The sequence below is a fragment of the Columba livia genome, chromosome Z (assembly GCF_036013475.1).
Source record: "Columba livia isolate bColLiv1 breed racing homer chromosome Z, bColLiv1.pat.W.v2, whole genome shotgun sequence".
Lineage (NCBI taxonomy): Eukaryota > Metazoa > Chordata > Aves > Columbiformes > Columbidae > Columba > Columba livia.
The window spans coordinates 16994367-17008855 of NC_088642.1; the positions used below are offsets into that span (position 1 = coordinate 16994367).

General features: G+C 36.7%; 1 protein-coding gene across 1 annotated transcript in view; it reads right to left on the reverse strand.

The window, feature by feature from the left end:
• The window catches only part of HOMER1 (homer scaffold protein 1), a 90173-nt gene that overhangs the window by 55697 nt on the left and 19987 nt on the right, over positions 1–14489 (reverse strand). The window contains exons 2-3 of the mRNA XM_065047397.1: positions 8135–8291; positions 747–878 (exon numbers count right to left, since the gene is read on the reverse strand). Of these exons, the coding sequence (XP_064903469.1) occupies positions 747–878; positions 8135–8291 (289 nt within the window). The remainder of the gene's footprint in view (positions 1–746; positions 879–8134; positions 8292–14489) is intronic.

Sequence of the window (14489 nt, forward strand, 5' to 3'; positions counted from 1 at the left end):
TGACATGTTATTAAACTGAAATGAAATTCCTCATCTGGAGAAAAATGACACTGGCTTGTACAAGCTCCTGGACTCATCTACCAGAGCAAGATGGACAGTAATAGGGATTCTAGAAGGGTGCTCAGAGGAACTGTACCACCATTTTGAGAAACAGGGGTTACTGCTTTCCTTGGAATGAGGTGTGCTTCCCTCCTGCACAAGTAGACCAGAAAAAAACACCTCACCTACGGCACAGAGTTTCTCTAATAAATATTTCAATTTTTTATTTCAGCAATGTAGTTTTCTTCCCACTACCTTTAAGACTCCAGGTGTTGAAATATTTGTAATTTGATCTACTATATAGTAGAAAAATGAAAATAAATGTGGCTTAAAAGAGAAAAATGCATCTAAATACTACAATTTTTTTTTTTCTAGGAGATCTAAATACAGGAGAAACACTAAATTATCTACTCATTTAAATTCTATTATGAAAAACTGTAATGGAAGAAGAACTCTAAAAAGAGAGAAACCTAGCAAATGAATTAGAAAACATGAACAACTTACACTGTGATAGCTTAATTTTCTCTCCTTTCAGGTATCACACTTTATCTTGTCTTTTTACATTATAAAGTATCAATACAGAACACTTTTTCTAAATTATTTTTAAATAGCAACAACAGTGAGCACTGCGTCAAGATACAATGAGCAGGAATCAAATATTCTTAAGATGCTGAACTAGCTGAATAGTTGCCACTGGTCATACTTACTTTTGAAAGGTGATGTTCAGATGAGAATCCCAAGCCATAGACTGTATTCGCTCTGCTGTCTGCCCACTGGCCAAACTTCTGGGATGTTTTAGTAAATGTCATGTTGGGGGTGATAGTGCTATTGATTATTGCCTGAAAAAAATAATAGTTGTAAAAAAGGGGTTTTGTGGGTTTGATTTTTTTTTTTTAAAGACTACCCATAATTGAAAATGCGAATATTGTAGCCAAGTATCTGCATATACTGAATGAGACATACTGAGAACTAAGAAACAGCTTTCTAATGCAATCACAGCTAAAATCACAAAAGAGTATTTTTGCATGCATTTTATGTAAAAGAAGCAAAAGCCAGGGTCCATAGCTGTTTGCAATTGCAAGCAGTCATTTCGTAGCTAGCAAGTCTAAAAAAGTCTTTTAAAGCATCTGCGTAGGCTAACGAGACCAGAATGGAAGAACTAGCAAAGTCCTTTTTTTGTCTCACAAGTATATTTCTTTGTCCCCTAAGGCAGTGCTTCTCAGGCTCCACTGTAAGCTTCACTTTTGCATTCCCCTCATGCTCACTGCATATGTGATTCTAACTGGAAAACATGCAATAAAACAAGAGGCACAATTTGGTTTTAAGTTTCTGTATTTCTAGAATCTGTTTTTTCTTTTATACACACACAAGAGTCATACACTGACTACAGAAAAAGAGCTACTCTTGAAATATTTTTTCTTCTCTAGCTCTTTTTACATGCAGGGTGGAAAAAGCACATCCTTCAGCATAAAACTGTAAACAAAAAATACAACTACTAGATAATATGCTGTTTCCATTAAAAGCAACTAAAGTTTTACCATGGATTTCAACAGTATTTCTATCACATTTAGATTTGCCTAACATATTCTAAAGCTGGATGTGGAATTGTCCAGCTGACTTAAAGTATGTCAGGATAAAGCCTTATAGTGACACCAACGGGTTCCATTTAACCAAAAATCTGATGGCTGGTATGGTTTATAACCACCAACATGAACAAGAAACACTAGCCATAAACCATAAAATATGTGTATCTGAAGTGAAATGCAGGCCTGCTTTCTCAACTGGCTGGTGCTACCAAGGGTTTCTGTCACATTTGTTAAATAATTCATTTGTTAAATAATTTTCATGAATCACTGGTGCTTTATAACGCCCACGTGAAACAGAACATCCTTAAAACTTCCCAGAAAATAGCACATACTCTGAGTAGAACAATTCAGCAAGAATCTTTCTTACGTGCCAGTTACTGTGCTCCAAAGGTTACTGTCAGTACATGTCCTGCTGCAATTGTTTTATGATACCAACTTGGGAATCTTTTGAATATCAGTGAGCATGTTTCCTTGCTTCCACAAAACCAGAAGCCCTGCCTTACCCTGGCAGGTTAAAACCAGTGATTGCTGAAGAATCGTAGTGCAGCAACAAAATGCCATCTTCTCTGTCATAAATAATGACATCTTTATTTTATTCTTTGAATAAGAGGAATTGTACAGATGTGTAGAGAATAACAGTGTTTTCTCAGGATGGTGACAGTGAGAAACTTCAACATCACAGAGACCAAGTACTGAACTCCCAAGCCTAAGATCTTCTGGAAGTCAAAATCAGTCTATACTATGCGTGTGTGATGGCCTTCTGAGTAGATATTAAAATGAGTAGTTACACAGTTTACTTAGCACCTTTTACTTTTGCTGAGATTTGGGTTGCACTAGAGCACAGGTACCATCAACATAAAATTTTCTCTGAATTCTAAAGGGCAAGTTTGAAAAATTTACAGCTGAGTGGCCAGCTAAGCTAACAAACAGCTCCCATGTGCATATGGCAAGTCTCAGATGAACCGGTAGAGAAAAGTACTGCAATAAAGTTCAGAAGAACACATTGTATTGCAACATGCGGAAAGATAAACAAAGATACTGCAGCACAGATGAATTTAACAAAATTTGCAGCTTCTGAAGTAGCTTTGATACCTCCACTATACTTGCATTAAATCAGAAGAACAAATCTGAATGTAGCTGGGGATATCAAACACACAGTTCTCTCTGATAACCTTTGCCTCAAAATGAAAATTTTGGCTACCATTTGTGAACAAGTCTTGGAAAATTATGGAATGCATGAAGGCTTACATTTGACCCAAGAAGCCTCACCAGGTTAAGGACAGGATTTGCTGTGTGATCAGATGCTAGAGAACCACTTCCAGCACCAAATGTCCACAAAATGCCTTCTCAGATTTTCATACAGGAGACACTCATCAGTGAAGTCACTGGTCATGCAAATGTCATTCTCCTTTCTATAGGCCTGAGGTTTGGAGCCCAAATAAAGCCAGCAGGCTTGCACTATGGCCATATAGAAAATGGCTGTCTATGCCATATAGGACAGAAGAGATAATGTGAGACAGGGAGGTGGACTTCTGCAAAAGGAGGTGTTCTGGAGCTCTTCGTTTTTCTTGTACGCTTCTTGTCTTCTTGTGCACTGCAGTGCTTGGAAGCCCACTTTTGAAATAACCCCACAGAAGCCCAGAACAGAGCTGTGCAAGTTCACTTAATGCTCAATCTGTCTTGCCATGGAAGCTGTCAGCAGCAAAGTTCGAAATTGAATATCCTGGGCACAGTGCAGGAAAGAGTCTTCCTTCCAACTCAAGCTCCAGCTATGTTGTCTAGTCTGCTAAAGCCCTAGTTCCATCCATCGCTTGATTAATTTGAACTTACATCACAGATCTGAGAGTGTGTGTATTACATCATGGATGTAACTTCCTCAACACAGAAGATGACTTTGAGGACCAGGACTCAGGGCCTCCAAGCAACAGGCAGGTTTGAAGCCTGCAGGATGGGCATTTGCTGCAGTGACAGTGGCATACCTGGTTGAAAATTAACCCAGCGAAAAACCTTGGAGAAAACAAGTGTTTTTTAGCTGAGACTGCTCACTACTTCAGCTGACCATGTGCCTGGATGCACAACAGGGAACCCACAACAGGCTGCCCAGACCAGAATGGGATATCTGTTTTGACAGCAGTTTGCATTTAGGCTGGGTTACAGTGACCGTCAAGTTGCCTCCTTGCAAGTGAGAAAGGTATAAAGAGAACTTTCTAAAAAATAACTGTATTGAGGAAGAGTTGCTGCAATTCTTCCCTTTATTTTCCAGCAGAGAAAAATAAGGAGGCTCTACTCCAGTGGACAGTTTTAGTCCAAAGACAGCAAGTTTCTCACTGAGAAAGATACATTCCGATCCCAGTGATACAAAAAACGAAAAAAAAGGCCTTTCATCAGATTTATCAATTTTACAAGGAAATCAAGGCTTTCAATCCTCTCTGAATTAAAACCATTAATATGTCAGATCTTTCAAGTGCTAAATTCGTTATGCTTTTAAGAAGTGCAATGCTAGAGCATGCTACAGATACAGACAGTGTCAGCTACTTCTGGAAGATATTAGATACGAATCCTTCATATCTTCAGCTTAAAAAAATAAAGATTTATTTTTTAAATTAGAATTTATAATTAAGCCTGTCTTGTCTACTCAAATAGGTACTGCTTTAACTGTTTTCCTCTATGCCAGTTTTCACTGTAGAGTTACCAGTATAACAAGTGTCAAACATTTCATCAACTTTTAAGAATGTTGTTAGTATAAATGTACAAGAATATCTTAAAAACAGAACAGAGTCAGCCTGACAGGCAGACATTCAGCTTTTGAAGAAAACTGATTTTGTTATCTTTAGATTTTGTTGGAATAATAAAAGAGCTTTCATGTTTTCCTTTCATATTAGTTTAGCTATGAGAAAATAGGGCACGTCTCTTAGCTGTTTATTTTACTGACTGCAAACTCAATAGCTGCAAAATACACAGCAGTGGTCAAATATGGTTTTATCTTGTGCTAAAACTGACAGCAATAATAATTAAGACACACTGTATTTTTTAACTTCTTCAAAGGAAGATCACTGAACACCTGTGTTTACAGGCCTTATTGAAAACCTTTATTTGGCATTAAACAAGTTACCATGTTAATGTGGGATTAGTTTATTTTACAATGGGTATTAAAATGTAAAGATCATCTACTGCAATAACACTGATGGGAAATTTGACTCAGAAATAACACATACAAGGCCCATGGAACCAACAGGCTAGAAAAACACTCCTTTCTAGAGCCTCCTCTTGTTTTAGATGACCACATATTATTAGGGGTTTTTTTCCCTGTATTGAATCTGGTGAAATAATTATCAGAGGGTTAACCTGTACTGCAGGAATTGCATTACTTATCTTCTTTTCTCAATGGTTGCCAGAGGCTGAACAGTAAAGACAGTGGGATTCTGGGAATAATCTTAGTGTCTGTGTACAGTGTTAACAGAGAAATAATGGAGGCTTCCTTCCATTACTGAGGAGAAAGAACTACTAAAATACATTTTCCAAGGAGCTATGAGATGACTATGTAATTAAGGAGAATGGAAGCCTTAGCAACAACTGCTTGATGTTGTCATGTCATATTGCATAAGAAACTTTACTTTTCAGGCTTTCTCTTGATTCCTAGAGTGATAGGGGAACGAGGTTGCATAAAAGGTATTTACTCAAGAGGTCACAGAAACCAGACTTGAGTTGTATCAGATTATCTGTATCAGGATCTCCCTGCCACGGACAACAGGGATCCAAGTATTTTACGTGGCTATAAAATATGGCCTGTACACTCAACACCTTATCATCTTAGAACATTTTGTGGAGTCAAGTTAGAGGGAGATGCATAATTTCTTGTACAAGGTATTTTAACAGAAGACCATAGCTTCAAAAAACAGCGTTACACAGAATGCATTAAAAATAAGCAGAACTTGCTTCTATATGACATATCTTGGCTGAATGTGGCTCATAAGCCCATTGATACTGAAAACAAGGAAAAAAAAAACCCACAAACTCTCTCAAAATACACCAAAGATCCCCAAAAGCAAATTCAAGCGGGAATCTACAATGTACAATAGTATTCCTCAGAGCTGAGTGAAGGTCATGTCTTAAAAACAGCCATTTGTTTTCAAGAAAAAAAGATGTAATTACTTTCAGATAATCAGTACAGAAGTTAAATTTTATCCAGGAATCCTACTGAAAACCACTGACCTAAAGAAAGGGTAGGGTATGGGACAGAAATATGATTTATCACTAAAATTTAAAGTATATCTCTCTCAAACTTTCCTCGCTGCAGTTTAAGTGAACATATGTGTGAGTTGCCATCACTTACAGACTTACTGCTCAGCCATGGAGTTGCTGTAACTCAGCAGCCACAAACATATCATTCTCTCCACCATGCAAACCCACAGGGTGCTGTAAACCCCACAAGCACCAAAGTGCACAGTAAAATCTGGTTAGATCTATTCCCTCCAAGGGAGGGGCATGACAGCTTCAAAACTACTCTGGTTTGACAAGTCTTTTTGGCCAGTGGCAACATGTGTTTGAGACATTTTCAGTCTAAAATTTGGGTTTTTTTTAAGAAAAATCCACAAAACTACCTTTATTACATTTCATTTCAAAACTTAAAATGGGAGAATTAAATTGCATTTCTTTTTCACTTTTGAAAATTTAATGCTTCTGTCTGACCTATCGGCAACATAGGCATTGCAAGCTTAGGCGCCAGCAGTGTTACTGACACCCAGTTGTATGCCATATAGCAGACAGACTACCTGGATGCACTTCAAACTTATACTTAGCCCTCTGTACATACTATATTGTATTTGTACACATGTTAAAAAAGATGGGGCTTTAATTTAAACTAAAAGAATTCTCTGGGACTTATGCTGAAAACCTCCTTAAAATTCTTCTGTGAGCCTCCCTGCTATTCACCTGTGTATGTTTCAGAGTGGTGTTGTGATGCCTAAAACAATGAGTCTTTTTTAATCATGTCTGGGATTCTAGGTCTTAGTAGGACATCTAACACTTGGATTCAGATTGCAGCATTCACAGAGAGTGTAAATAAAGGTGACAGATTGCATTATCAATATACCTTGCCAATAGTAGTGCAAATGTAAAGAAAATGCTGCAGTAGACAGAAGAACAAATAAATTGATGAACAACTGCTCGACAATTTAATTCTGCAGCCACTTTGCAGGAGTTGCAGCTTTGGACAAAGGCAGAGGAACCCCAGTGGATACAAGAACAAGGATTTTGTAAACGGTGCAGATAAGGTGCTACAGATTATGACTGGTAGTCTTGACTTCATACAGCATCTAGTTCCAATCCCAAAATCTTTATTTATAAGTAGTCCCACAAAAGGTATTTTGATTATTTGAGTGAACAAACAGAATTATTTGAATGAAGGCTGGGAACAGACAAAACAAAGTAAGACTTAAACATGGAAAAATTCTGGTAGGCTTGATACCAGGGTTTCAATCACTTCAAGTGCTATCATCTCTGATGATGAGATATATCTCTATATACTACTTTATAATTGAAATTCTCCTTCCTCATTTAAAATAACGATACTCTGGATATTTTTAAAAAATGCAGGATAATATTTTTCAGCTTTCAATACATAGCCACAAAATCTCTGTGACTGCTGCTATGCTTTAACAGACTACTTCAGTTCCAGCCATCATGAACTGATGCATCTCCAGAAGTTGCAAATGAAAATCTCTTCAAAGGTTTAAAACTTTTGATTACATTCTGTATATCTTCAATGTCCTTATTGCAGAGTTTTCTGATAAGCTGTTTGTAAAATTACTTGTTTTATACACACTTGGGGTAGAACCTAAGGAACAGTCAAATACTCCTCCACATGAAATTAATTTCTTAGACAAGGTTCCTTACAACAGCAGCTTGACACATTATCCTTCCTAAGTGAGGAAAAAAAAAAGGAAAATGAAAAACACCCCTAGAAACTCCCAAACCCAAACCAAATGAGTTTTGAAAAAAGCTTACCACGGAGATCTTTATTAGGAGGGAATCCTCACATTCTCTACAGCAAAAAATTGGAAGATTACGTAACAAAGGATTTTCTAAGTGATTATGGGCACTGAACAGATGTCTTTCCTAATGCTGCAGTCAATGATATTGATAGATCATTGAATGCAGAGATGAAAACAGCTTATTGTAACCCTATTTGTACTTTTAGTGCATCTCACAGTGAATGTCTTTTTACCCTGCTCACAATATTGACTAAGTAACAGGTCATCACTTAAATTCAGCAACAGATATATCAAAGTAAATATGAAGACATGGAAAACAGTATTTTCGAATAAACACTTAAAACACCTTACGAAGCATTTGAAACATGTAATCATGCAATGTTACTATTTTAACATGTTGGTAATCTGTTACTCAGATAGTGACAAAAGCATCTGAGAAGATACATGAAGGACATCAGACTAGAGAATAAATACAAAAATTGTTGAAGCAAGCAATTTTTCTGAAATAAAACTTACCTTTGAGCCATCCAAACTGATTATCCTGTAGACATTTCTTGTGCTGTCATAGAAGTAGGACACAGTAACAGCATGCTTGCTGGTGGGAACCCAGTTCTTCTTAGTGTTTGGGTCAATCTGGAAGACGTGAGCTCGGGTGCTGAAGATGGGTTGTTCCCTGAAGGACAGAGAGCAAAAAAATCATTAATCTAATTTGTACATAATATCATTGTACACAAGTTATCTGCCAGTTGTGCCCACTGGCACGCACACATTTTACTTTGCATGATATTTTTTTCCTGAGAACTTCTGTATGTGTGGCTGCATAGAGCAGATAAATGCATGAATGTACATATGCAAGCAAAATGCAAGCTTTCTAATGCAAAAATCAGCACCCAGCTGTAGAATCAGATAAAGACAGACATCTCTAATATAGATTCAGCCCTGTCCCATCATCTCCCCAGCCCTCACCCTCTATCCCTTTAAACTGACTGGCATTGATGAATTTGTAACTTCACCTCATTACACTGCACACTGAAGAATATGCATGACTTCAAAGCCCCATCTTCTCAAAAATCTTTTAATCCTCTGACAATTCTAATCCATTTTAGGCCACAATCTGAAACTGAACTAGCTGATCCAATGCAATTACTCTAAAACTAATATTAACTAAGACCAGGAACTTGCGTTATGAACCTCTTACTCTGTGGATCTTCACACCTGAACATTTTCATAACAACACTATGTATGTATAACATACATGGTTCAAAGTTAACTGCCTGGCAAATAAAATTATATTAGGTTAAAAAAACCCTACTGTAATTCAGAATTTCTTATTTATTTTCCACATGATCATTACCAGGACATGTAATATTGCACAAAAATCTAAAATTATTTTAGTATCACTAAGATGGTTGTCAGTTTAAATTTAGCTACATTTTATTGACACATAGATTGCTGTATTCTTTGGGAAATGTTGCCATCAAATCCCAAAGATACTAAGTACTAAATTTTTAAGTTAGATTTAACTTTTTAGGTTTTTAGACTCCTTTTGCCTGATTTCCAGGATGTGAAGCAACATATCCTTTGTCCCTGCCCTCACTCTCCATTAAAACCTTAGTTCTTGTCTTCAATATTAGATATATTTTGCATTTACCTTCCAATTAAACATATCTAAATATAATATGATGCATATTACCATAATGCAACCAGTTCTTTAACTCTGGAAAATTAAAGAGCCCATCAAAACAAAAATCTTAGAAGCCTGACAGCTATTTGGATGAAGATTGACATTGAAAGGAGAAAATAAAGGCTCTGACCACATTAATTTAAAAGATGAAAGGAGAGCTGAATCCAAATTGTAAATGTACAGTTAATGAATACACATTTGACCAGCACCGATACCTAGTTCTGTCACAGTAGAGTACATCACACTACTGAGACTTTCAGCATACCACAGGATAGGATTTTAATGCATAAAAGGTAAGCAAAAACTATATGACTAAAGCAAATGGGAATGTCAGTAACAGTCTGATTGTCCAGCACAAAAATCTTCCACAGCCCCACCTAAATATCGTCAATTTGTCTGATGGGGTGGCCTGCAGGCTCCTGCAGCGCCGCTCCGGGACAGGCCAGAGCGCTTCACAGGGCCTTAACGCTTGGTATCGCAACAGCATAAAGGAAGCTTTTCTAGTCACTTCTGATAAAACTACAGTTAGTCTTTTCTTTCCATGTTTTAACTGAAACTAAAGCTTTGCTGAATGACAAGCTCTCTATACCCTGTGGAAAAAGCATAGCTTCCTTCAATAAACTAGTTGGACAGATCATAATTTTGCCAGATTACTGGGGTAATTAGGATTCTTTTCTGACAGAGATGCCAAACTTCAGATGTCTTTAGAATTAGACCAGCATTTTGACACTAGACGTTGAACATTTACAACTATGATTTCTTCAAACAAATTGAAGTTATGCACCTTATATCCACAGGACTAAATGTGTTACAGAATCAGTCACTGATGTGCTGCTGAAGTATTTCAAAGCTGCTATTACAATTAGGTCACCCATACTTTTCTGTTGCAACCTACAATAGAGCTACTTAAATTTCAGATTTGCCAAAACATTCAGAAACAAAAGGTAACATATAAAACATACGAGATTTGTAACTTCAGCTAATCAATCTTTACTCAAACCTTTTTCTACTATTATCCACATATCCTCCCAGTCTGGAAGTTTCAATTAATTCAATTGCAGTAATATTATCTATAGAAATATTACTATTAGTTAAATAGGATAATGGTTTCTTTTTTTCCTAAGTACCCAGACAATGAATATAAATAAAAATATTATATGTTATAGTCTATATTTATATACATTAAAATTTAAAAATCTACCTCTGCCGATATAGAGCTGAGATAGGAAAAAGAGAACAGTCTTAAGTAAGAAAAAATAATCCTGTAAAAAAACCCTATCAGTTCCTTACTCTTGCCTCCCTTTTCCTTTCAGCTTTCTCTTGTCATTCTTTCATTACCAGAAAGTATTTGGTATTCATTAAAGACACTAATAGGAACTAAGACAAGAACTCATCAGTAATTACACAGAGAAGTCACTCATTTTTCCAGAAATATCCTGATGCTGAACAAAAAGAAAAGAAACTAACAAGAATACCATAGTAACACAGTTTGACTATTAGAAATGTCTGCTCAGGCATGGCATAAACATTCAGGCTAATATGCTGCTGTTCTTAACTGGCTTAGACTGCAACATTAAAATGGTCAAGCATAGACTCAAAAGAAATAAGTGCTATATCCTCTGAGACTTGAGTGGCAATGTGAGGACTGAAGAAGCACAAAAGACACCACTTATGCAGGTCACACAAGATTTTTTCATCATTGATATAGAAATCCATTAATTTATAAGTGATCAGTCCTAGGCTGGGCTTAGGAGAAAAGCCTGTGTCCTAAGAGTTGAATAAACAGTGTTTTCCACCGCTCTTTCCATTTTGACATCTTAACACATCTTTCTCAAAAAAAATGCAAACTACTGAATTATAAGAACCTAAGATTTCATTTTCCCATGTGTTAGATTAATTGAAGCTTTCACAAAAGAAGCTTAAGTTAGTACAGAAGGTTAGAAAGAACTTTCCTTGCTAATCCATAATTAATGTTGCTGCTTTTAAAAAAAAAAACAAAAAACAAAAACAAACAAACAAACAAAAACACCAAACAAACAAAAAAAAACAACAAAAAAACACACACACACAAAAAAACCAACAAACAAACAAACAAAAAAAAGTATCTATTCTTTAACAGGTCTGGTACTTCCAGATCATGCCAATACTAGTCCTGAAGACCTCCTTCCTCTTATTTCTTTCCCCACATTGTTGTTTACCATGACTCCAAAGTTATTTTCAACTTCTCAAGGCTGCAATTCTGTTGCCTTAGTTACTGTGAAAACAATAAGGCTACTGAAAAGAAGGTATGAACTTCTATGACATTAGCTGGCATCCTACTTGCCTCCCTTTATGGTATGTTAATGATGATTAAAAAAAAAATTTATACACCCTCTCCCTTCCCCCAGCATACTGGTCTAAATTGGCAGGGTTTTGGTTGAGAGGGTGCTGCACTGTGTGAGACGAGGCCAGGGACTGCCCTGGGCAGACACAAGGACAGACCAGGAGTGGAGTGGAGGAATAAAAGAGACACAGGACATGACACCTGAGCAAGGGCTGGAGCAAAGAGCTGCCCAAGCAGGAGCAGAAAGCCACCACAAGCTCTGACCGTTATCTTCTGAGTGTCACCTGCGGTGAGAGGATGAGAGACCAGGATGGAGTTGGAGAGATGTCCACAGGGAAGATGAGGTGTGTTATCTGTGTGTATTTGTTTTCATCATCATTGGAAATACACTAAATTAATTGCATTTCCTTAATCAAAATGGTTTGGTTGAGTATGACATTCCCTCACTGCCACAAACACAAAAAACAGACCTAAAACTTTATACAAAAGCCTCTTGGATCCCCAAAGCATTCAAATACACTAGGAGTTTTAAATCTCTAAGTAGAGCTATTTTCCCCAACTAGCAGGACAAAAGAGGATAAATAAGGAGGTTCAGTGTCATGCAGCCCTCCTATTCAGCTCAGCTTTGATAACTGCAAAGTATCTATCAAGTAATGAAAAGTCCATAAGAATGAACATTTATCTCAACCATTTCAGCAATTTATATTTCCCTGATGTAGGTCTTAAAAACTCCGAAGAACTGCAAACTCTCTCAGCAGGCATCACATGCATGTTTTTGCAGGTGGTAACTTTGCAGATGGTGGGTTCCGAGCCACTTATAGAGATCTGTCACCCAAGGTAACTTCTCGCTGTATCAGACAATATGAATCTCCTGCATGATCTTTCAGGTATTTGCTGATTATCCTCAGATTTAGGATAGAACAAAGACCTTTTTGCTTTTTTTCAAAATGACAGCACACCAAGACTACAGCTTTCTCCTGATGCCCTGCTACAGTCTCAAAAAAAATACTTTCCCTGCTTGTTTTTAAAGCTGTAGCAATCTTTGGTTGCTCTAAGCAGCTTGAGGAGAGATTCCTGGAAAGAAATGAGGAGAGTGATTAAAAGTGCAGCTTTAGTCAAAACTAATTTGTCACCTATGGTATCCAAACACAGCCAATGGTTTCTCAGGAGTATGAGTCAACAAGCTCTGCAAACACAATTTGAAGCAACAGAAAAACAGAGATTTTTTTTTTTTCCTTATTCCTAAAAATGCACTGAAGTCAAATAAACACTGTATGGGACAGTATTGCATAACATTGGCTTCTTGTTGTATAGAAACTGTTCTGAAATAAAATCTTTTTCTGGACAGAAAGTGACTGACAACTGCCATCTGGAAATAAAAATTATAATTATAAAGTACTTCAATAAGACATCACATACTTGTGAAACAACATCTTACGATTTTTCTTTTTATATTACAAACATATAATAACAACTTTAATGTCTCAAAACAAGTTTTGAGATATTATAAAAAGTGGAAGTTACAATGAAGCAACCAGATCAAAATCTTTCCCATACCACTGGTGGTTTATCTAGTTTTACACTTTCATTCTCAGACATGCTTTTGCTGTTATATTTTGGGCTTGAGTCAGGTTTATTCAAAGTCAGCAAAAGCTTAGGAAGATGTTCCTAAAAAGCCTGGTAAGTCTTCTGTATTTCCTTAGAAGTTAATACATATATGAGCCTATATACCTATGAAGTTCAACAGCTTACTTTATTGAATACATTCTATAGCTACGTAATACTGCACAGAGCAGTGCCTTCAAGCTTTTTTCTAAACCGTTTAGTTCCCATTTAATGATCAGCGTTTAGTATTAGATCTTTTGCCACTTCTGCGTTAGCATACCACCACAAATAATACCAGCAATTTTTCAGGATTTGAAATGAGAAGAAATCTAGTACCTTTCATCAAGCCTGTAAGGTTAAGTAAAAAACACATTTACCTATGCCAGAAACATCAGTATGTACTGTACCTTAGATTTTCAGGGATCTGGCTTTTTGAACAATAAAGTGTTTGAGCTTGAAATCAGATATCGCACAGTACTTAATGGAAATAAGATAACAGGAAGTCAGAAGAAAATCATTTAGTGATCTGCTCACATCTGCATTTCTTTGAAATTAGTGTTTTGTCACAGGGGATCAGGAGACAAGGTCTTGCTGATATGCCACAAGAAGCTGCCAGGCCTGCTCACTTGATCAGCTTGGCCATCTCCAACTCTTTTATTTTCCAAGGGTAAACTGTAGCCTGTGCTTTTATTTTTATAAATCTACAAGAGACATTTTGATGCCAAATATCACCTGTTTTTCAGAAGGAAAGGTTCAAATCGCATCCCATAAAATCTACTCCTTCCCTTCCACCTTTGCCCACAGTACAGCACCTATGATTCTTCTTCCATGTTCTTTGCTCAACATCTCTAGTCTTACATGTGCTTCAAAGAAGCTTCAAAGATGGTAAAACTACAGATCGTGGTTTTAAGTTATTGCAATCCTATGAAAGCACAGATCAGAGTTTGAAAACACTTTAGAATTACTCAAACATTAGATTCTTAAAGTTCCTTAGATGACAGACAACTTTAGAAGACAAAGGCAAACCCCAGCACTGAATTGACGAAACAGCTTCTAACATTAAAGAGAATATAAATAAACAAAAGCATTGCTGGACTTCCCTCCTAAACTACACTGCATAACGGTGACATGTGTTAAACTGACTGAGTCATAGGTCGTTTTAGAATTCAAGTTGACTTAGTAGCTTTAGTCCAATGAATGTAAAATCACAACATGCTCAAAGATGCTGTCCAAGCTGTAAAAGCTGTTTACTACTGGAA